Source organism: Lathyrus oleraceus, chromosome 3 (genome assembly GCF_024323335.1).
Source record: "Lathyrus oleraceus cultivar Zhongwan6 chromosome 3, CAAS_Psat_ZW6_1.0, whole genome shotgun sequence".
Classification (NCBI taxonomy): domain Eukaryota; kingdom Viridiplantae; phylum Streptophyta; class Magnoliopsida; order Fabales; family Fabaceae; genus Lathyrus; species Lathyrus oleraceus.
Window position 1 is genome coordinate 148704888 of NC_066581.1, and position 23649 is coordinate 148728536.

The 23649-nt window shown below is 34.9% G+C and overlaps 1 protein-coding gene across 1 annotated transcript; it reads left to right on the top strand.

Annotated features, from left to right (window-relative positions):
• The first annotated feature begins 2896 nt into the window (after positions 1 to 2896).
• On the top strand, positions 2897 to 3280 carry LOC127130121 (uncharacterized). The gene has a single exon (XM_051059185.1). The coding sequence runs from the start codon at positions 2897 to 2899 to the stop codon at positions 3278 to 3280; it is 384 nt and encodes a 127-aa protein (XP_050915142.1).
• Positions 3281 to 23649: the final 20369 nt, after the last annotated feature.

The window sequence follows — 23649 nt, forward strand, 5'->3', positions numbered from 1 at the left end:
AAATGCTTGTTTTGATATGTATGCTTGCTTTCTTCCTGGATAGGATTAGCTTGCAGTTGTGCAAGTAGGTAGAAACCTCAACGTAGGGTAATGATGCATGACAACACTAGGCTCGAGTCCAGCTCCCTGGTAGTGTGTCTTCCCTCGGTTTCTGGCTAGTTTTTCTTCCCTTGAGGGGGAACTACATCGCCCTGATCCTCGTTCCAAACGAGGTATGTAGGCAGGAGACCGTGCGAGGTCTCTCTGGGCACTTTTTTTTCTTTTTGTGTGTGCTTACTTGTTATCTGATTGTGTGTTTGGTTCGGATGCCGACGTAAGTCCAGTGATTGGCGGTCGGGCTCCACGTTTGCCCTTTTGTGTGCGTTTTGGTTCGGATGCTGATGTAAGCCCAGTGATTGGCATTCAGGCTCCACGTTTGCCTGTTTGGGTGCGTGTGTTGTTTGGCGTGCGTGAGCCGAACTACAGTGGCTCTGATTCTCGTTCCAGACGAGATATGTAGGCATAGGATGCGATGTCCTATCGAGCTCCCTTCTCTTAACCCCACCTGCGTTCCCTGTGTGTGTGTGTGATGTTTAGCAACCTTTTCTTTATTTTAGAACGTGGATCCCGTCGAGTACGACGGACGTGAGGGGTGCTAATACCTTCCCCTTGCGTAACCGACTCCCTTACCCTTTCTCTTTGGTCGCGAGACCATTTCCTTTCCAGGTTTCTCTGAGCGTTTCCTTTCCCTATTTTGGGATAAATAACGCGCAGTGGCGGCTCTGTGTTGTGTTTTTATTTGAGTCCCGCCGGTTGTTTTTTCGCGGATGCGACAGCCACCTGCTAGACGGCGTTCGCCATTGAGCTGCCTGCCACGTCATTTAATGAGCAAGGCAATGGCGTTCGTCATTTCCCTAATGGTGTTCGCCATTGTCATGCAGAAACAGAACTGCGGTAGTGGGCAGTTCTGGGCAGTTTTCTCCAACCTATTTTCCCTCCACTTTGCTTGCATGATCAAAGGAGGTTACAAGGATGCAAAACCTCTATAAATAGGACTCTGGGAGGTGTTTTGAGATATCCAATTCATGCGGAAGCTCTGTCAAATCACATTTTAGTATTAAGCATAAATTTACTTGTAAAAGTGAGAATAACTCACATCGAGGGATTGTCACACTTGTTTTCTTTTTATTTGTAGTATACTCTTGGATCAAGAACAATCTTGCCGGAATTTTCAATTCAATTCAAGTTCCAGTTTTCTTTAATTTCAGGTTTTTACTGTTTTATTATTTAGAATTGTTATTGCCTTTACTATATTACATGCCATGTTGTTTTTAAGTTTAGTTGTTGTGATCATGATATCTTTAATTAAAATTATGTCATGCTAATTCTATCTGAGTTCGGCGTATGAGGATCATCGTTACCGACGAGACTCGGTAGAAATAATAGGCGTGAATATATGATTTAATTATATTTTAGCTTTAGTTTCCAAATGTATGTTTTATTGTTCTGGCACGATAGTGAAGAACAAATCAAGGTTCAACCCGATAGCGCGAGAGTGTAAGGAAGGAACCGGATAGTGGAAACTAGTCATCGATCCTAAAAACAGCGAGAGTGTTTTAGGCATCTTTTAGGATCTCATTTACTTTCAAAATACGCTTTCTAATTAGAATGGGCGAGCGAGAGCAAAATACTATGGTTAGGAGATGTGGTCTTTGTCGATAGCGCGAGAGTGTGAGACGAGACCTTTAAGTCGATATTTTCTACATAACATAATAGAGTCGTATTTAGTGCTTGAGTTCTACCTAAGCCCTTAGGAACACGAAATCCATACTTCGGGCTCATTTTATCATAACTTTTAAACCTTTAGAAATTAGTATCTTTATTCCCGTTCATAACCTTATATCCTTTAGCCTTAGCTTTACACTGCAATGATAGATAACATTAGCTTGACTATTAGTCTATATGGGTTCGATAATCTTTTAAAACTGCACGATAGACTGTGCACTTGCAGTCATCATCCGACAGACACGTCTGGACGCGATCAAGTTTTTGGCGCCGTTGCTAGGGACTAATTTAGTCAATATTGTGATTCCTTTGTTGCTCAGTATAGACTAAGGCAACAAAATTTCTTTTTCTTTGTCGATTGTATGCCAAACACTCGCTCTCAGAGCAAGGAGTTAGAGCAGCCAATTGACGATATCGAGCGTTATCATAATCTAAAACACCGAATCAACAATTTTCGTATTAAATACGATTTTCTAGATCTTATTATCCCAATTTCAGAACCAGAACCAATTATGGCTGAAAGACCACAAAACCGTCCGTCGAAGTATTATGATGTTCCATCACAAGCAGAACCACATAATAGCATTGTTGCCCCTGCCATTATTGAAATGATTTCAAGTTGAAACCTTCGCTATTATCAGTCGTTCAACAAAACCAATTTTCAGGTAGTCCTACAGACGATCCTAACTTACATTTGTCAGTGTTTGTGCAGTACGCAGACATAGTGAAAGCAAATGGTGTCAGTCAAGAAGCGATTAGACTACGTCTTTTCCCTTTTTCGTTAAGAGATAGAGTTAGAGCTTGGCTCCAGTCTCTACCTTCAAACTCTGTAACAACATGGGACGAGTTGAAGAAAGTCTTCTTAGCCCGACATTTTCCACCAAGCAAAACAGCTATGCTAAAAGCTCAAATCAACGGATTTAAGCAAAAAGACAATGAATCTCTTTTCGACGCTTGGGAAATATACAAGGACATGATGTGACTTTTTCCATACCATGGACTTCAAGAATGGTTAATTATCCATACTTTCTACAATGGTCTGTTGTATAACACTAAGATGAATTTAAGCGCTGCCGTTGGCGATGATCTAATGGACAAACCGTATGACGAAGCTTATGAACTCATATAGAACATGGCTCAAAATCATTTCCAATGGGGAGGTGAATGTGCTACTGTAGAAAAACCAACTCTGAAAGGCGGAACGTACGAAGTTAATGGTATAAATCGCGTCAATGCTAAAATGGATGCGCTTACTCAAAAGATCGAAAGCTTGGCCATAACACCATCAACTACAGTAGATGCCATAACACCAAACTGTGAATTATGTGGAACCCCTAGGCACACTAATGTTGATTGTCAGTTATTGGCTGGTGTTCCCACCGACCAAATAAACTATGCTCAAGGAAACCCATATTCAAACACTTACAATCCTGGTTGGAGAAACCATATAAAAGTAACAATTTTTTGTTTCCACCAAACCCAACACCTGTTATTCCACTTGGCTATCAAAAAGTAGCCATTGTTGCTCCACAAGCACCTAGAAAGTCAAATCTGGAGATCATGATGGAAAACTTTATGAATGCCCAAGCTCAACAAAACAAAGAATTTGCAAATCAAAATGCTCATACGAGTGAACTGATGAAACAATTATCAAACAAGTTTGATGCTATGGCTACCTATAACAAAAAGTTAGAAACCCATATCTCCCAAATAGCCCAACAATAAGCCGCAATAGCAGCCTCAGATAGAGCATTTCCTGGTCAACCACAACCAAACCCAAAAGGCCATGCTAACACTATCACACTTCAAAGTGGAACAGAATTAGATGAACCAAGAATCCAAAATCCATCCATGTATCAAAATTCTGGTAAGGGAACCGAAAAGGTAAACCAACCAACCAATGATGGAAAAGAAGATGAAAGAGGAAAGGCGAGTGATAAAGAACAACCTTATGTGCCCCCACCACCATACAAACCACGTATACCTTATCCCCAAAGACTTGTTAAGTCCAAAAATGAAGGACAGTTCAAGATATTTGTAGAACTTCTGAAGCAACTTAATATCACTATACCATTCACAGAAGCCATTACGCAAATGCCTTCATATGATAAATTCCTTAAAGAGATTCTATCCAACAAGAAAAAGCTTAAGGATGACAAAACTGTTATGCTTACCGCCGAGTGTAGCGCTATTATTCAGAACAATGTGCCTCCTAAACTGAAAAACCCAGGTAGTTTTTTCATACCATGTGTAAACGGTAAGTTTATCATAGAGAAATCTCTATGCGATTTAGGATCCAGTGTTAGTTTAGTGCCCTTATCCACATGCGAAAAACTCAATCTAGGAGAATTAAGACCAACCAAGATGTCTCTATAACCAGTTGACCGTTCTATAAAATTTCCAGTAGGTATGCTAGAGAATGTTCCCGTTCGTATAATACAATTCTATATTCCTACCGACTTTGTAATAATGTATATAAAGGAGGATTCCCACATCCCTATTATTTTAGGAAGACCCTTTTTAGCCACAGCCGGAGCCATCATAGATGTGAAGAAAGGTAGGCTAGCATTCTAAGTTGGAGAAGAAAAAGTTGAATTTCTCTTAGCTAAATTCCTACAAGCACCAGCTATAGACGAATCATGTTGTTTCTTAGACGTCACCAATGAATGTGTGAAAGAAATGGAGAAGGGACCATCTAAGTATACTGAAGTACTAAAGATTCCAACACTTCCTATATTCGAAGACGATAATTGGTGTGAGCCATACGTAGATGACAATTTGAGAGAATGTCTAGCACTAACACCAAATCCAATGCCATGCCTAAAGAAACCTTCGATAGAAATCAAAACACTACCCAAAGATCTAAGGTATGAATTCCTAGATACCGAGCTTGAAAGACCAATCATAGTCAATGCTGACTTAGGATAGATAGAAACCGAAAAGTTACTCCATTTCTTAAGAAAATATCCAACAGCTCTAGGCTATAACATCTCCGACTTAAAAGGAATAAGTCCCTTTATATGTATGCATCGTATTATGCTAGAGGACGACTGTAAAACCCCTAGAGAGAATCAGAGAAGAGTAAATCTTATCTTGAGTGATATAGTCAAAAAGGAGGTACAAAAGCTATTATAAGCAGGAATTATATACCCGATATCTGACAGTAATTATGTCAGCCCGATACATGTCATTCCAAAGAAGGGAGGTGTTACCGTTGTTAGTAATGAGAAAGGCGAATCCATAGCAAAAAGAACTCAAACTGGATGGAGAATGTGCATAGACTATAGAAAATTAAATAAAGCCACTCGTAAATATCACTTTCCATTACCTTTCATTGATCAAATGCTTGAATGATTGGCTAAACATTCTCACTTTTGCTATTTACACGGATACTCAGGATTCTTTCAAATTCTTATTCATCCTGATGACCAAGAAAAGACTACTTTCACATGTCCTTATGGTACATTTGCCTATCGACGAATGTTGTTTTGACTGTGTAGTGCCCCTGTAACATTTTCGAGATGCATGATGTCGATCTTTATTGATTTTATAGACAACATAATGGAAGTATTTATGGATGACTTCTCTGTTTGTGGGCAAAGCTTTCAAGGATGTCTTTCGAACCTAGAAATGGTACTTGAGAGATGCGTTAAGGTCAATCTCGTATTAAATTGGGAAAATTCCATTTCATGGTCTGACAAGGAATTGTACTTGGACATGTCGTATCTGATCGAGGGATTGAAGTGGATAAAACAAAAATCGAAATTATAAAACATCTTTAACCTCCAAAAACCGTTAGAGAAATTCGCAGTTTCTTAGGACAAGCCAATTTCTACTGAAGGTTCATTAAGGATTTCTCTAAAATAACAAAACCACTAACAAACTTATTAATGAAAGACGCTGAATTCATATTTGAAGAAGAGTGCTTAAAAGCGTTTGAACATCTGAAAATGCTCTTGTTACCGTACCCATTATGAAACCACCTGATTGGAGTAAGCCATTTGAGATAATGTGTGACGCTAGTGATTATGTCGTTGGCGCTGTCTTAGGATAAAGAGAAGATAAAAAGCTTCATGTTATTTATTATGCAAGTAGAACCCTAGAAAAGGCATAGATGAACTACGCCACCACAGAAAAATAACTCCTAGCTATTCTGTTTGCCTTAGATGAATTTCATTCCTACTTAGTAGGAGAAAAAATAATTGTCTATACCGACCACGCCACAATTAGGTACCTTTTAAGTAAGAAGGATGCTAAGCTGAGACTTTTAAGATGGATTCTACTCTTACAAGAATTTGATCTAGAGATCAAAGATAAGAAAGGCACCGAGAATATGGTAGCAGATTATCTCTCTAGGATTGAGGATCTAAAACCCAAACAAGTGCCCATCAATGATGATTTTCCTTATGATCGACTTGTAGCCCAGTTAGAAAACGGAAGCAATACGATCGAATGCTCTTTAATGTATAACGACACATAAACTAATGAAGTTGTGGAATCTACTTGCACCAAGACCGTCCTACCACGGTATGCTGACTTTGTCAGCTACTTAGCCGCTAAAGTGCTTCCATCAGACTCAACATACCAGCAAAAGAAGAAATTCTTCCATGATCTTAAATATTATTATTGGGATGAACCACTACTTTTCAAGAGAGGCACCAATGGTATTTTCCGTCGATGTGACCTTGAATCAAAAGTAAATGATATCATATCTCAATGTCACTCTGCATCCTATGGAAGACACGCAAGAACCTCGAAGACTTGTGCGAAGATCTTACAATCTGGCCTCTTTTGGCCTAATCTATGGAAAGATGTCCACATCGCGATTAAAAATTGCGATAGGTGCCAACGCACTGGAAATATATCTACACGCGATGAGATGCCACTAAGAGGTATCTTAGAATTAGAAGTCTTTGATGTCTGGGGTATAGATTTCATGGGTTCTTTCCCATCTTCTTTTGGTAACAAATACATACTTGTTGCAGTGGATTACGTATCAAAATGGATTGAGGCAGTAGCCTCTCCCACTAACGATGCATGAGTAGTAATTAAAATTTTCAAGAATCAAATCTTCCCTAGATTCGGTGTACCATGACTTGTAATTAGTCACAGAGGATCTCACTTCATTTCCGAAATCTTCGAAGGATTATTGCTTAAATATGGAGTCCAACACTGTGTAGCAACACCATATCACCCTCAAACAAATGGGCAAGTTGAAGTTTCCAATAGAGAAATCAAACAAATTATAGAGAAAACCATTGTAACTTCTAGAAAAGACTGGTCTGCAAAACTTCATGAAGCTTTGTGGCCTTATAGGATAACTTACAAAACCCTGATAGGAACAACACCATTCAAACTAGTTTATGGAAAATCATGTCACCTGCCTGTGGAACTCGAGCATAAAGCTTATTGGGTCATTAAGACCCTTAACATGAATTACACAGCAGCAGACGAGAGAAGAATTTTGGATATCCATGAATTAGAAGAACTTAAATTAGATGCCTATGAGAATGCCCGCATTTATAAGGAAATAGCCAAACAGTGGCATGACAAGCGAATTACAAGGCGAGAATTCAATGAGGGTGACATAGTCCTTCTCTTTAATTCTCGACTCAAATTATTTTCGGGAAAACTTCGTTCTAGATAGTCTGTCCCTTTTGAGGTCATGAGAGCTTTCCAAAGTGGAGCTGTGGAAATAAGAGGTAAAACCAATCAACTATTCATTGTAAATGGACAACGACTTAAGCACTACCACAATGTAGAAAATAAGGATTTATGCATGAGCTATAAATTAGAAGAGTTGCCCTCTCTTTCAAAAGATCAGCACCGTTCTAAATTAATGTCGAGCTCCTGACATTAAATGAAGCGTTGCATGGAAGGCAACCCACAATATTTAGTCTTTATCATTTCTTTTTAGTTGTTTTCATTTTCATTCTTATTTTCTTATTTTTATTTTTATTTTTATTCTATGTTTGTTTTTATTACCATTACTATTACTAACTATTCTAACACTTCCATGCAGTACCTTTTACTAATAGAATAACCTTTGTTTACTTTCAGGCTAACATAACTTAGGATAGCTTATCACTAACTTAGAAGTATGAAGCCTGTTGATAATATGGAGGTTATATTTAGGAGCGAAAATCAGAGGCGTCGTTTTTACATGTTAGCACAGAGGGAAATGACACTTTCTTTATATCCTGATGGATTGACCCTGACTACCTTAGGATTAAGAGACAGTGTTATGTATCTTCTCAACCAAGTAGGTTGGGATAGTTTTTCTGTGAGGAAGAGGTATAGCCAATACCGTAGGCTCACCCTTGAATTCCTGAGTTCCCTTTACTATGACCATAACAGAGGAATAGGCTCTTCAAAACCAAGTACTGTTTCATCCACCGTGAGATGGCTAAGTTACTAGGATTTCCTAATGGCCCTGATGCATAAACCATTGCCCCTAATGATGCCTTTACATACCTGGACCTTAACTTTTTCTGGGGAACCATAACAAAAAATTACCATCCTGAACCTCACACCATGTTTTCCGCAAACATCCACAACCCTGTTGTATGATACTTTCATAAAATCGTGGCTTATACCCTGTTCGGCAAGGAAGATAACATCACTGTTGTTTCTAGGGACAAACTTTTTATCCTTTACTGTGCCTCCCAAGGGAGACCAGTGAATGCTGATGCCTTTATGTTAGCAAACCTCGACATGATTCCCCGAGAAACCCATGGTACTATTATCTTTGGTGGGTTAGTAACCATGATTGCTGATGCTTTAGGCCTTAGATACCCACTTAACCGCTTACATGCTTTTGGAGGTATCCGTCCCATGCACCTAGACTTCAATTTCAACCGAGACATCATTGCCAATTTAGGACTGGTGGAGTTTGAGTTGTTGATTGATAACGAAGTAGTCTGGAACTTTACACTTCCAAACCATGAGAAAACTAATGTCCACAACCGTGATAACTGGTTTTACAACTTAGAGGGACAAAGTGAGTCTCTTACACCTCCTGATAGCCTTTAACATTATGAGAACCCATAAGCCATTTTCCCTTATGCTAATTTACATGCCTATGGTGCACATGATGTTGTTCCTCCTGTTGATTTCGGCACTGCTATACATGCTCTACAATCTAAAGTTGATTTCATTAGAGGAGAAGAAAATTCTCTTCGAGTGGATCTCCTCGGATTTATGGATGTTGTTAATGAGAAGTTCAATCATGTTTTCTAGCAAGTTCATTCCTTACAACGCTCTTTTGGACCGAAGTGATGGCTAGTGTTGATCGATTGTACTAGAGTTTCCCTATTTTATAGTTTAGTATTTTCAATTGTCATCAATTTTCCCTTTGTTATTAATTTTCAGTTTGTGTTTACTTTACCATCGGTATATCGACGTGAACATGTGTTACTACTATCTTTAATTAATGTAATTTCCATTTCAGTCAATTATTTTATTTAATCGATTATTATTTTGATTCTTGCAAATTTTGTGCTTCTTAATTATGGCTATTCGTTTTAATTATTTCCACTAGCTGTTTTATAGCCTTAGAAGCATTTACCTGCAGTAATCTTAAGAAAAAGCTGAAAAGTTGCGCATTTTAGGTTAATGGCGTTTGCCATTAACTTTGAATATAAAGCCCATCAATTTAGGCAAATGGTGTTCTCCATATGCCTAATGGCGACCACCATATTAGGAAAACAAATCATTTTTCTTTCTTTTCCTTTCCCTCCTGCGCATTTTTTCAATACCCTTCATTTAAATCTCCTAAACTTCCTACTCTAAACATCTATAACTCCCAACCATTCCACTTCTTCCAAATCATTATAAAATCCACAAACACCCACATTCTAACTTCACAATCCTTTCCTCTCACTCTTCTCTCCTCGCAACACCTATAATCTTTTCTTCCAATTTATCTTTCCCTTCGTTCAACATGCCTCCTAGAGTAGTTAGACCAAGAAGAGAGATTGACTATATGGGAACTGCATTCACCGACGGAATCGATGGAGAAAATCAAAGGAGCGGATACCACAAACTTTTTAAGAGGGACGTCTTAGTGACGAGGTACCCCGATGATGATGCCCATCGTGATTTGGGTTTATTTGACAATGTCCATTGGATGCTTAATAACCTAGGTATGTCTCACTTTTGCTCTTTAACTAATCCTACCTATATTCGACTTACCTACAAGTTCTTAAGCTCTTTACGATACACCACCCCTATAGGAGGATCCAGTACCACTAGCACTTCCCACTTTAGGATGTCCAATAGAAGTTACGGTATTATTCAAGACCAAATGGCCAATTTATTTTTGTTTCCTCATGGAGACGAGTATGCTTGCAAACACCCTTTAGAGAGCGATTGGGAATCCAGCGCTCTCGACTTTTGGCAGCAACTAATGGGAAAACCCACCACCGACTGGGAAGGCCTTAAAGCTACCTCTATTCATAACCCAACCATTAGGTATTTGCACTGCATTTTGGCTAGCACTATTTTTGGTCGAGAAAATACCGGAAACGTAAATTCTAGAGACCTTTTCCTTATTTTTTGTGCCTTATCTAAAACCAAAGTTAACCCAACACCATTCTTATTAGCATACTTCCAGTCCACCAGTGTTAGGACATGAGGTCCTATTCGTGTTGGAGAGACGATTACATCTATAGCCCTTGCGTTAAACTTAGGCACGGAGTTGGCTAAGCTTGAGCCGTTAGAGACTCATTTTGCCGACCTTGACTATTGTCGTAGCATGCGCCTTATCAAGAATACACCAGACGACAAATATTTTCTGATGATTAGCAACTGGGAGGTTAGGGGGTTACTTTACCTTGTGTCACATGCATCAACATGCGAATGAGCGCTAATTGGACTTTTTATTTTAACACCCCTGAGCCTGATCATATGGAGAAAGATACTCCCCAGACTAGCGCCCATGCATACACCACACATGCTTTTCCTGAATCTTTTGCAGGTATCTCATCCGGATATCATCCCCGCGAGGAGTATGACTACACCGCCATGAGGAAAACTCTTGATGATATTCTAAGTGAGCTTAGACATCGGAATGATGTCGATGCGGACTGTGATGTGCTACTTAGGAATATTCAGAGGCAACAGGAGGAGATGAGGGTCACCGTTGATCAGATCAGAGAGACTCAACTTGACTTTATCGAGAGGACCAAGCTTAACATGGGTGACTCACCGAGAAGATGAACAGAGTGCACATGGAAATTTTAGGTATGAGGGAGTACATGCAACATGTACCCATCTTGTGTTTGGTAGAGGAGGTATTGGACGACACATAGGTTGTGGCCGACATCACTGAGCCCCTTACCAGGTTTTACTACTCCTTTCTCTGCCTTGCACTGAAACATTGAGGATAATGTTTGGTTCAAGTATGGGGGAAGAGATTTACCGCTTTACTTTTCTATTATTTACTGTTTTATTTTTCATTTTCATTATTTTCCTAGTTAGTTCTTTTTAGATTTTGGTCGAGTCATACATATGTTGTTGAGTCCTATTGGATGATATTTTTTCTTCTGTTTGAAAATTTCCTTAGATTTGACCCCTAATGATAAAAAAAATGTGTTCTAATTCAATGGCATGACATATCTATAGTATAGTTTGTTTCTCATTTTTAGGCTTTGTTAGGTAAACTTGGGAAAGTGTAAATAATATCAGTATCGTCCTAACACCCTAAACTCCTTAAGTATGCGACATTGATTTGAATAACCATTATGCAAAGACCTTAATTCTAAGTTTCTTTAAGCAGCCCCTTGAGTATTTTATACTAGCAGTCATCACCATCCTAATGCACATATGAGTAAGGAAGCCGATGCAAATACGTGTATGATCTCAAACCCAAAAATAAAAAAATATACATATAATGAATAAAATTTGTGATAATATTTGTCCCTTCTACGTTAGATGATCCTCACCCAATCATTTATCTCAATGGTACGAACTCTTAAAAATTCAGTTGATATTTAAGTAAAATTTGCTAAGTAAGTGCGAAAAAGTTGAAAATGAGATCATAGTCACTAAGAGGTTCACCTGCCTTGAGTGTGTGTGGATAACGAGCTTAATGTGATTGCGCTAGAATGAAAAAAGGATTGAAAAATAACAAAGAATATAGGTCGAGTTATAATGACATGATTCGAATCGGTTTTGTATAGGGGGAGTTTTTGTCCGTGTAAATGCGGATGTGTGTCACTACGATATCCTTCTTATTGATACCTAGTACCTATTTATCTAGCATTAGCCTAGCTGTCTCGTACTACTTAGAGTGTCGTCGTGCCTATGTTTCAGATATTATACTTAATTGTTTTTCATGTGCGTTGGGTGATTGTTTAAGGATAAGCAACAATCTAAGTATGAGGGAGTTTGATAACGAGAAATCGTATCGTGTTTTTGGGCTTATTTCACATATTATCTGTATTTATTTTTATGTATTTTACCGCCTTTTACTTCCATTTTATTCGTTTTGCAGTTAGCCGATTTCATTGTAGATTTGGAAGCCTTGCGAAAAAGGAGCTAAAAAGGATCTAAAGAGGAGCAAAAGAGTTAAATTTGGCCATTTTGTGCAAATGGAATTCACCACCTGCTAGATGGCATTGTCCATTGAACTTCCTGCCACGTCATTTAATGAGCAAGGAAATGGCGTTCTCCATTGCCCTAATGGCGTTCTCCATTGTCATGCAGAAACAGAACTGCGCTAGTGGGCAGTTCTGGGCAGTTTTCTCCAACCTATTTTCCCTCCACTTTGCTTGCACGATCAATGGAGGTTACAAGGATGAAAAACCTCTATAAATAGGACTCCCGGAGGTGTTTCGAGATATCCAATTCGTGTGGAAGCTCTTCCGAATCGCATTTTAGTATTAAGCATAAATTTACATGTAAATGTGAGAATAACTTACATCAAGGGATTGTCACACTTGTTTTCTTTTAATTTGTATTGTACTCTTGGATCAAGAACAATCTTGCCGGAATTTTAAATTCAATTCAAGTTCCCGTTTTCTTTAATTTCAGGTTTTTACTGCTTTATTATTTATACTTGTTATTGCCTTTACTACATTACATGACATGTTGTTTTTAAGTTCAGTTGTTGTGATCATGTTATCTTTGATTAAAATTATGTCTTACTAATTCTGTTTGAGTCCGGTGTATGAGGAATGTCGTTACCGACGGGAATTGGTAGAAATAATAGGCACGAATTTATGATTTAGTTATGTTCTGGATTTAGTTTCCAAATGTATGTTTTATTGTTCTGGCATGAGAGTGAAGAACAAATCAAGGTTCAATCCGATAGCGCGAGAGTGTGAGGAAGGAACCAGATAGTGGAAACTAGGCATTGATCCTAAAAACATCTAGAGCGCTTTAGGCATTGTTTAGGATCTCATTTACTTTCAAAATACACTTTCTAATTAGAGCAGGCAAGCGAGAGAAAACTCTTGTGGTTAGGAGATATGGTCTTTGTCGATAGTGCGAGAGTGTGAGACGGGACCTTTAAGACGATATTTTCTACATAACGTAATAGAGTCGTATTTAGTGCCCCAGTTTTACCTAAGCCCTTAGGAACACGAAATCCATTCTTCGGGCTCGTTTTATCATAACTTTTAAACCTTTAGAAATTAGTATTTTTATTCCCGTTCATAACCTTATAACCTTTAGCCTTAGCTTTGCACTACAACGATACATAACATTAGCTTGACTATTAGTCGTTGTGGGTTCGATAATATTTTAAAACTACACGATAGACTATGCACTTGCAGCCATCATCCGACAGACATGTCTGGACGCGATCATAGAGCAGCAAGCTCTGAAAGCAACTTCTAATAAGAAATATCATAAGCAGTCTTGGTCAGAAGCCAGAAAGAGATCTGATGGTGTTAAGAAGTCAAAAACCTTAACCTCTGGAAGGAAAAAGAGTGTTTAGAAGGGTAAGGAGAAGTATGACAAGACGAAAGTTCAGTGCTACTGTTGTAAGAAGTTAGGCTACTTCGTTGTTGATTGTTGTCCTAACAAGAAAAGGAAATCAGAAGAAGCAAACATAGATAGAAAAGATTATGATGATAAATATATGTTATTGATGGCTTCTGAATTTGATGATGCATATTTGGCAGACTCATGGTATATGGACATTGGTTGCTCAAATCATCTTATTGGAAATAAGAAATTCCTGGTTGACATTGACTATGGTAAGAGGACAAAGATCAGATGTGCTGATGATAAATATCTTAATGCTGAAGGTATGAGAAATGTCAGAGTAGTTCTGAATAATGGTAAATCAGCATTGATTCAGAATGTGTGGTATGTTTCTGGCATGAAAAGAAATTTGATAAATGTAGGTCAATTAATTAAGAAAGTTTTTTCAGTTGCCATGAAGGACAATTTTTTAAAGTTGTATGACTATAATCAGAAACTGACTATGAAGTCGGAACAGGGGAGGAATAGAATATTCAAAATGAATGTTAAAACTGCAGACTCTGAATGCCTTAGTGCAATAAGTGTTGTGAAAGAAAGTGAGTTGTGGCACAAAATATTTGGTCATCTAAACTTCAAAAGCTTATGCTCCATTGGTTTCACCTTTTGCTCCATCTCCAAAGGTTAAATGGCTTATGGTATGATGATGCAGATCAGTTAGCAGGTCTTGGTTTCCAGTCATGTGTCTGGAACATCCACTATCAAAGTACCATTCTTCTTTGGCTGCGATTCTGAGGGGAATGATAGCTATCAGACTAGTAACAGTAGTCTTAGGAATCCATTGTTTCTTAATTATAGGCCTGTGCTGTTTGGGTCTGGATTGATAGTGATTCTGATGATGAGTATGCCTAGGATAACCATACAGTTTATAGCAGAACGACTTCAGATGACCAAACTTCCCACAGTGATGGCATCTCCATCTCTGGTGTTTCCCTTTCTACTGTTTTCTCCTCTGATGTTGGAACATTTGATGTGACATCACAAGTTTACTTTTATTATGGATGCACTTAGGTTTGGCTTGAGATTTGGCACCAGTGTAACTGCTCTCAGGCTTTGAGTCATTATACCCAATGCCAGATTTGTCTCCTGTTACTTGTCCAGTTTGGAGAATCTTGTCTAAGGAGTCAGATCCATTGCTTAACATCCTTATATACTTGGTCATCTCTTCTAGTTTAGAATTTAGAAACATGACTTCAGTTTTAAACTTAGAGATGGTTTTCACATGGTCTGCCTTCTCTCTTTCCAGCTGTGCTACCTTCTGACTTTCAGCTTGTGGATTTTCAACTAGCTTGGCATTCAGAACCACTGCTTCTGTTTGTAACTTGGAGATGGTTTCCAAATATTCTACCTTCTCATTCTCAAGTTGAGTTATTTCTTTCTTCTGGTTTAAAACCTGCTTGCTCAGCTCTACACTTTTATGACACAACTCTCTATAGGTAGAGGCCAATTCTTCAAAGGTTACTTCAACATCACTTGAGTCTTCATCAGATCCCCATCTTCCTGTCAAAGTAGTCACAAGATTTGCAGCCTCCTCTGTATCACTCTCATCTGACCAGGTGGCAGCAAGACTCATCTTCTGCTTCTTGAGGTAGGTTCCACATTCAGTTCTAATGTGTCCATACCCATCACATTCATAGCACTTTACTTCTTTTCCTTCTTTGGGCTTCTCCTCTGACCTTACTCTTCTTCCATTGCTGATGTCAGGTGAGATGTTCTTGACATTTGCCTTGGATCTTACATCCATTTTCTTTAACAATCTGTTGAACTGTCTCCCCAACATTGCAACTTCATTGGCCCACTCTTTATCCACATCTTGACTGTTTTCCTCTTTTGTGTTTGATATGAAGGCAATGCTTTTGGTTTTCTTTTCAGTTCCATCATTCAATCCCATCTCAAAGGTTTGGAGGGAACCAATTAGCTCATCTACCCTCATGTTGGAAATGTCTTGAGACTCTTCTATGGCAGTCACCTTCATTGCAAATCTCTTAGGGAGTGACCTGAGTATTTTCCTTACCAGTTTTTCATCTGTCATCTTCTCTCCCAGGGCTCCTGAAGCATTAGCAATTTCAAGGATACTCATGTGAAATTCATGAATGTTTTCATCTTCTTTCATCCTTAAGTTTTCAAACTTGGAGGTGAGCAGCTGAAGTCTAGACATCTTTACCCTAGAGGTGCCTTCATGAGTGGTCTTGAGAATGTCCCAAGCATCTTTGGCCACTTCACAGTTGTTTACCAGCCTGAAAATATTCTTGTCTACCCCATTGAATATTGCATTCAATGCTTTAGAGTTTCCAAGATCAAGATCATCCTCCTGCTTGGACCATTGTTCTTCAGGCTTCTTCTCAGTAGTGGCTTCTCCTTCTTTAGTAATGACAGGATGCACCCAAACTGTTAACACAGCTTTCCAAGCCTTGTTATCAAGGGATTTTAGAAACGCTACCATTCGAGGTTTCCAATAGTCATAGTTAGAACCATCCAAAATTGGTGGCCTATGAACAGATCCTCCATCTCTCTCCATTATACCAGAAAGTATTGTCCCTAGATCTCACCCAGAACCAGAGCAGGATGCCTGCTCTGATACCAATTGAAATCCTGGTATCAGATATAAGATGTCGAAGGTAATGTCACGACACTAATATCTGTTAACACACATAGGATAAAGATACAGAATGGTAAAGTAAATAACACAAGCAATTGTTAACCCAGTTCGGTGCAACTCACCTATGTTTGGGGGCTACCAAGCCAGGAAGGAAATTCACTAAAATAGAATTAGTTCAAAGACTCTCCGTACACTTCAAAAAGTTACAGTCTTTCTCACCTAATCTCTACCCGTGCAATTTCTACCTAAGCACTCTTAGATATGAGAACCCACTCACTTCCTTACAATCACACACCAATGATTTTAAACAACAATCCCTTGTGAAAAGAAAACACTATTCAATTACACACTCTTGATTTTACTTCACAGTTTCAATCAAGAAGACACACTCTTGATCTTGCTTAACACCTTTTATCAAGAAGACACACACTTGATCTTGCTTCACAACTTTTATCAAGTAGACACACACTCTTGCTTAACAGCTTTAGAGTGAAAAATTACAACCACAAATCAGTCCAATTCAATCATCAATGGATGACTTGAATAACCTACAAGTCTCACGACTAAACAGACACAAACCCTAGCTCTCTCTCTATATTTCGCTCAGTATTGGTTGTGTATTCAAACAGGTTTTCTAAGTCCCTTTTTATAGAAGCATCCAGCTGGGCTTGGACATCTTGAAAACCCTAAATCTATTTTCCAATCAAATATTTTTATAACAGCTAGTTAGATCTCCTTAGAAAATAAGTAAATCTGGTTGTAATCCATGATTGAATGCGCCAGCTAATCATATCTTCAATCATACAAAGATTGCCATTAATTGTGCAATCACAAAACACCAAACATTCATACTGAATGTTCTGTGTACAAGATGTCATGACATCGGGTCTGACATCCTGGAAAAATCATGCATAATCCAATAATTCCTTTTATAACTTCCAGCAGGTACAACCATATCAGATGCCATGTCCTTGTGAATGTCATCTGAAACAATCCTGCATGAACATGTCTTTCATTTAAGTTCCAGCAGGTACATCCAATATCAGAAGCCATGGCATTGTATGTGGCATTCTGAAACAATCTTGCATGAACATGTTCTTGGACTCCAGCAGGTACATAGGATATCTCATATTAAGACATCACACATAACATCTTGTGAACATTCTTTATTTTACCAAAATTGCTGCCAACACTTAGAATCAACAATTTTAAAGCAATAAGAATTATTCACTTCCCTCTTTTTTTTTGAATTTGGGTGACTTGGCTTATGTGCTCTCTTTGTTTATTTATTGGAATATGAATTTTTCTATTTTGGTATTAGGTTTCTGTATGGATTTGGCAATGTTATGGCATGTACTTCTTAGAGGTGAAGAAAAGAACATGTTATATATGACTTAGAGAGAATGGATCAAATGAGGTGGTAAGAAATTTGGAGTTGAAGAAAAGTTAAACATGGAGTCAAAGTGAATTGATATTAGGTCTTTTTTTTGGAACTAGGTCTTAGATCAATTTTCTTTCGCCTTGTTAGAAACTAGTGACATGCTTGAATCAAAATTCAAAGTGTTGTAACAAAACTTGCATTTACAATATTTTTCTTGTATGAATGTGCCTCCCTTGTATCACAAAGATTTGATTTGATTATGGATGAATAAAAGTTAATGAATGAATTGTAAAATCATGCAACATGAATGAATATGTCTTATGAATAAAAAATTATGCAATATGGATGAATTTGTCTTATGAATGTGAGTTATGAAATATTAATAAATGCTATTAGAATGTGAATGATTTTTTTTGTGCAAAATGCTATTAGAATTAAATTAAAATTATGCAATGTGAATGACCATGAATGAAGGTCCCTTAGCTTAGGGGTATGAATACATGCATTAAGATAGTAGTGAAAAACAGTTGTAATTTCTCATGACTTTCTTAATTAAAATATAATCCAATTCTACTTCATCTTAAATATTGATTTTCCAAACATCCAAAAATCAAACTCAAACATAAGTCTAGATTTAAGAATATGTGAAAGTCACATGTTAAGAGTTTTAAAAAGAAACAAGAGTGAAGTACACAAGTGACCTTAGGCTTAATCAAAATGGACTTGACACAAAGCCTAACAAAACCATAAAGGCCTGCATCCTTATGTCTTAAACAAAGATCTCATACCTATTAATAAAAAAAACTCCAAATGATGCATGATGCGCGAATATATGCATTGATCGAGACTAATCACTCAAACAAATTGGTCGAAAGTTCTTAACCATCAATCTTGATTCATGCATGAGAATAAAACCTTTATGACCAGAAATGACCATAAAAAATTAATTCAAACATTGAGATGCAAATGAATGAAATGTAAATAAATGACTGCAAATGAATGAAAATGCATGAATGCAAATGAATTAAGTGGGGCAAAATTTAGGGTGTGACATTTAATACTCAGATTACCATTCCAAGTCATCTTCAACTTTATACAATACATTCAGATCTCGTCAAACACTAGTGTTTCAATATATATATATATATATATATATATATATATATATATATATATATATATATATATATATATATATATATATATATATATATATTAGATGTAGATGTGCGAATTCGAATTCGCAATATCACATTTATTTATCTTTAAAAGATGAATTCTAACAACTAAACTTCTTGAAAAAAAAATGGATTTTTTTTTGGCGTGTGTGTTTCTTTTGAAAATAAAATTTATTTTGGCAACCAACAAGGATCAAACACTCAACCTTTGGATCAATAGTGAAAGACATTACCATTGCACCACAGAACCTTCATGTTAATTTGTTTCATCATATATTGAATGAGCCATTGATCAATTGTATTTTTTAAATTGTATTAAAATAAAACACAAAATAATTTTATTAATAAAACACAAAATACATTATATATTAATAATGTATTTTGAATACATTATAAAATAGGAGTAACATATTTTGGCGCCTGCAGCCAACAATTATTTTGTATTAATATAAAAAATATATTGTTCTTTTTTTATTTTATTAAATTTTATCTCTATTCTTTAATTTTTAAAAATATTATATATTAATATATTATTTTATATTTAATGAGTCATTGTTCAATTGTTTAAAAAATATTATTTAGGACGAAGAAAGTATCTAATTTAAGTTATGCACGATTTTTAAAAAATAATTGATAGTATTTATTTTATTATTAAAATAAATCTGATTTATTATAATGTTTTATTTTTAAAAAATATATTGTTCTTTTTTCATTTTATTAAATTTTATCTCTATTCTTTAATTTTTAAAAATATTATATATTAATATATTCAAATTAATATTCAATTATTTTGTGTTTTATTTTATAATGTATTTATATTTTATTAATTTTTTATATATTAAATATTTAAGTATTATTTTATATAACTTAGACATGTATTAATATATTATATTATTTATAAAAAGTAATATAATATTTAAAAATATATTATATTTAAAATAATATAATTTTTCAATTGTATTTTTCAATTATATTTAAAAATATTATGAAGTTTTTATATCAATTTTTACAAAAAAATTCAAATAAAACTTCATAATATTTATTATAAATACAATTGAAATATTAATACATGTTAATATATAATATAAAACACAAAATATATGATGAAACAATAACAATGACTCATTAAATATAAAATAATATATTAATATATATAATATTTTTAAAAATTAAAGAATAGAGATAAAATTTAATAAAATAAAATAAGAATAATATATTTTTTATATTAATACAAAATAATTGTTGGCTGCAGGCGCCAAAATATGTTACTCTTATTTTATAATGTATTCAAAATACATTATTAATATATAATGTATTTTGTGTTTTATTAATAAAATTATTTTGTGTTTTATTTTAATACAATTTAAAAAATACAATTGATCAATGGCTCATTCAATATATGATGAAACAAATTAATATGAAGGTTGTGTGTTCGATTCTTGTTGGTTGCAAAAATAAATTTTATTTTCAAAAGAAACACACACGCCATGCAGGCGCCAGCTGTATTGCGCCTCACTCCTCTAATTTTTTTGGGGTGCGCCAACTCCCCCGACGCATCCTCCCCAAACATGGTTATTTTCGTATTTTTTTTTAAGAACATGGTTATTTTAAAAAAAAAATCAAAAAAATGTCATAAACTCTAGAAATTTTTAGAATACACAATTGCACAAACAAATATGTTTAAAAATTAAAAAGCATAAGAAAAAAATTAAGAAAAAAATTATGTATTTTATAATTACTTAGACAAGGTTCCATCACAAAATAAATATTTAGACAAGGTACATGTGATATTAATCACATATTCATGTTAAATCGAATGACAAGCCAACATAACCTTGTCAAATCAAAAGGCGGGGTCGTGCAAAGATCACATAAAATGGACTTAGATTATCTCTTTTTTTCTTCTTCTTTATTTATCTCTTTTCTCTCTATTTCTTTTTTAATCTCACTCTCTCTTTCTTATAAAATCATTTTTTTAAAGAAATAGAATAAGATTAAGAGATAAATAGTGAAGAAGGAGAGAAGAGGATCCAAAGTCCACATATGATATATAATTTTTTTTCTAATTTTTGAGTAAAATATTATTTTTTATTAATTTCTATTTGTATTCCATTATTACAAATGATTGTAAAATATATATTTTTAATTTTTTAATAATAATTTTTTAATGTAACAAAAGAGACAAAAAAATACCTAACTAATCAAGATTTTAAAAAATTGTTTTGTATTTTCATTATTACAAATAATTATGAAATATATATTTTAAACTTTTAAATAATAATTTTTTTATGTTACAAAAGAGACAAAAAAAATACCTCATGAACCTATCCCAAAAGTTGTAATGTTTAATGGCTCCCTTCTTCTCTAAGTTATTTTTATTCAAATTCTCACATAAACAACTCAAAAATAAAAGTAATTTTTGTTACGGTTTATTTTTAAAATATTTTATATAATATTACATTGTTTTGTTAAGAAAATTAACAAAGATTTTTTTTAATCTTTAAATAAAAAATCTATTTAAATAACTTTAAAATATATTATTTCAAGTATATAATTATTTTTCTTTGACTTTTTTTAAATATTTAAAATTTTCAAAATAATCGTACAAATTAAAAACTATTCTACATAGCTTTTTATAAAATATATTTGATATATCTTTGATTAAACAGCTACATAATTTTGATTGTGGAAAATGTTTAATAGTAAATATTTAAGTTATTGAACGTCTATATTATATTTTACTTTATAATATAATGAGTTTTAAATAATCTCTATTTATTTTATTTTATTTTATTTTCATAATAACCATTTTTCAAAATAAATAAATAATCATTTTTTAAAATGAATCTTCAAGAAACTGCCTGAAAATGAACTTACCTAATTATACGTAATCCATCATAGCAATATAATTCACATATTAGGTTTAGCATAACTTTGATAATCACTCACAGCCACAAATAAGCTAGACAGAAGTTGGCACCAACTTCTGGGAGTTGGCAGATGACAGCAAGAGTTTAGCTAATAAAAGTTTCATTTTCATTACTATAAAAGCCCTAGACTCATATTACAAGCATAGAAAGATTATTCCTAGAACATCTATTAATATACATATTATGTTATCATAGATGCTACCTAGCTAACTCAATTATTTCCTGATTAATCATGACAATATTCATACCTAATAGTTAAGTAGGATTTTGATTATACATGCAAACACGGTTTTATCCCAGCTGGTTTGAAAATTCAAATATATATGTTTCTGGTTAACACAACCTCAAACTTCCTTTATTAAGGAAGTTGTTGTAAAAAGACACATGAATAGATGGACCTAATAATGATGTCTTAATCTAAGTATAGATAGTAATTTGATTTTGTGCTTGTCAATTCAACTTTAAGAAGCCTAAAAAACATAACTATCATTAGGTTACTTAAAATGTTTACTGTATTTCACATCGAGTTAGATAGAATTAGAATTTTGCTTAATTCATATCTATAAAATCAATTTATAAGATGAAAGTTGACATTCTATATAAATTTTTTAATTTGACGTGTGGGTATAAACGGTGAGTGACACAAATTATCAATACGTAGAACTTGATTTTTCTAATAAGAATCCCCTTGCGTTCAACGTAATAGAATTAAAGTTTAATTTAACTTTTATGTATAGACTTTTGTACTGTTCTACTATGTTTTTGAAATTAAAATCGCAAACGGCCATAATTTGAATTTTTTCTAGAGTATCGCTTTTTAAGAAGGGACTCGTCTATTCAATCAGCGAAGACATGTTGTATTTACAGGCATGAAGGAACTCGGTCATTCATTGGCCGGAGAGTGTAATATTTTTTATTTATTTATGTTATTATTATAAATTAATTTAATAATAAATATATTATTTTAATAATATAATTTAAAAAAAATATTTTTAATAAATTTCAAATTAAATTGTATTTTTTGTAATATATTTATGATTATGATAATTAAGCATTTAAACAATTTAAAGAAGTAATATACATTTTATTGATCGTAAAGAAATAATATACATTTTATTTATTATAGTGATCGTCTGTTACATATTTGGTGCCCTTTTTTTTTTTGCGTTTTCCCTTGCCAACTCTTCAGTTCTTTGTCTTAGAGGAGATGAAGATGAGCCGGAAGACAAATCTTGATTTTGATGTGTTGTATTGGGGTTTATATCCATACCATCAAAATCTTGAATGAAAAAACCTGGTTCATCAGTGAATTCAAAGTCGGGGAGTGAATGTGTTGGTTGTGTGAAGGTGTCGGGTTGGGTCTGTTGAATTGGAGGATAATATACATTATCAAGGTTGAATGAAGAAATATGTTGAGAGAATGTAGTGATAAATGTTCCATGTTGGGATTGGGGGTTTGAGTTGTTGAAGTTTGATTGAGGAATTGGAGTGTATTGTATGGGTGGGTGTATGGTGGTTTGTTGTTGATATTGTTAGTTGTAGTATTAGTTTTTTAAGGGAATAGGGTGTGAGGAGTTTGTTGTTAGGATGAGGTGTCATAAAAGGTGTGTTTTTTGTGGTATGGGTATGGTGATATGTTTGTTGGGAGGATGAAGATATTTGGGTCCGAAATTGGAATGTGTGCATGGGGGGAATGTCATGATGTATGGGCGCGGGTGTTGAAGAAGAGGCATGTTGACGAGGATCGTTCAAAAATTATGTCAGAGCAGCATGCATAAATGGAATTAACAAAAACCAATCCATATATTC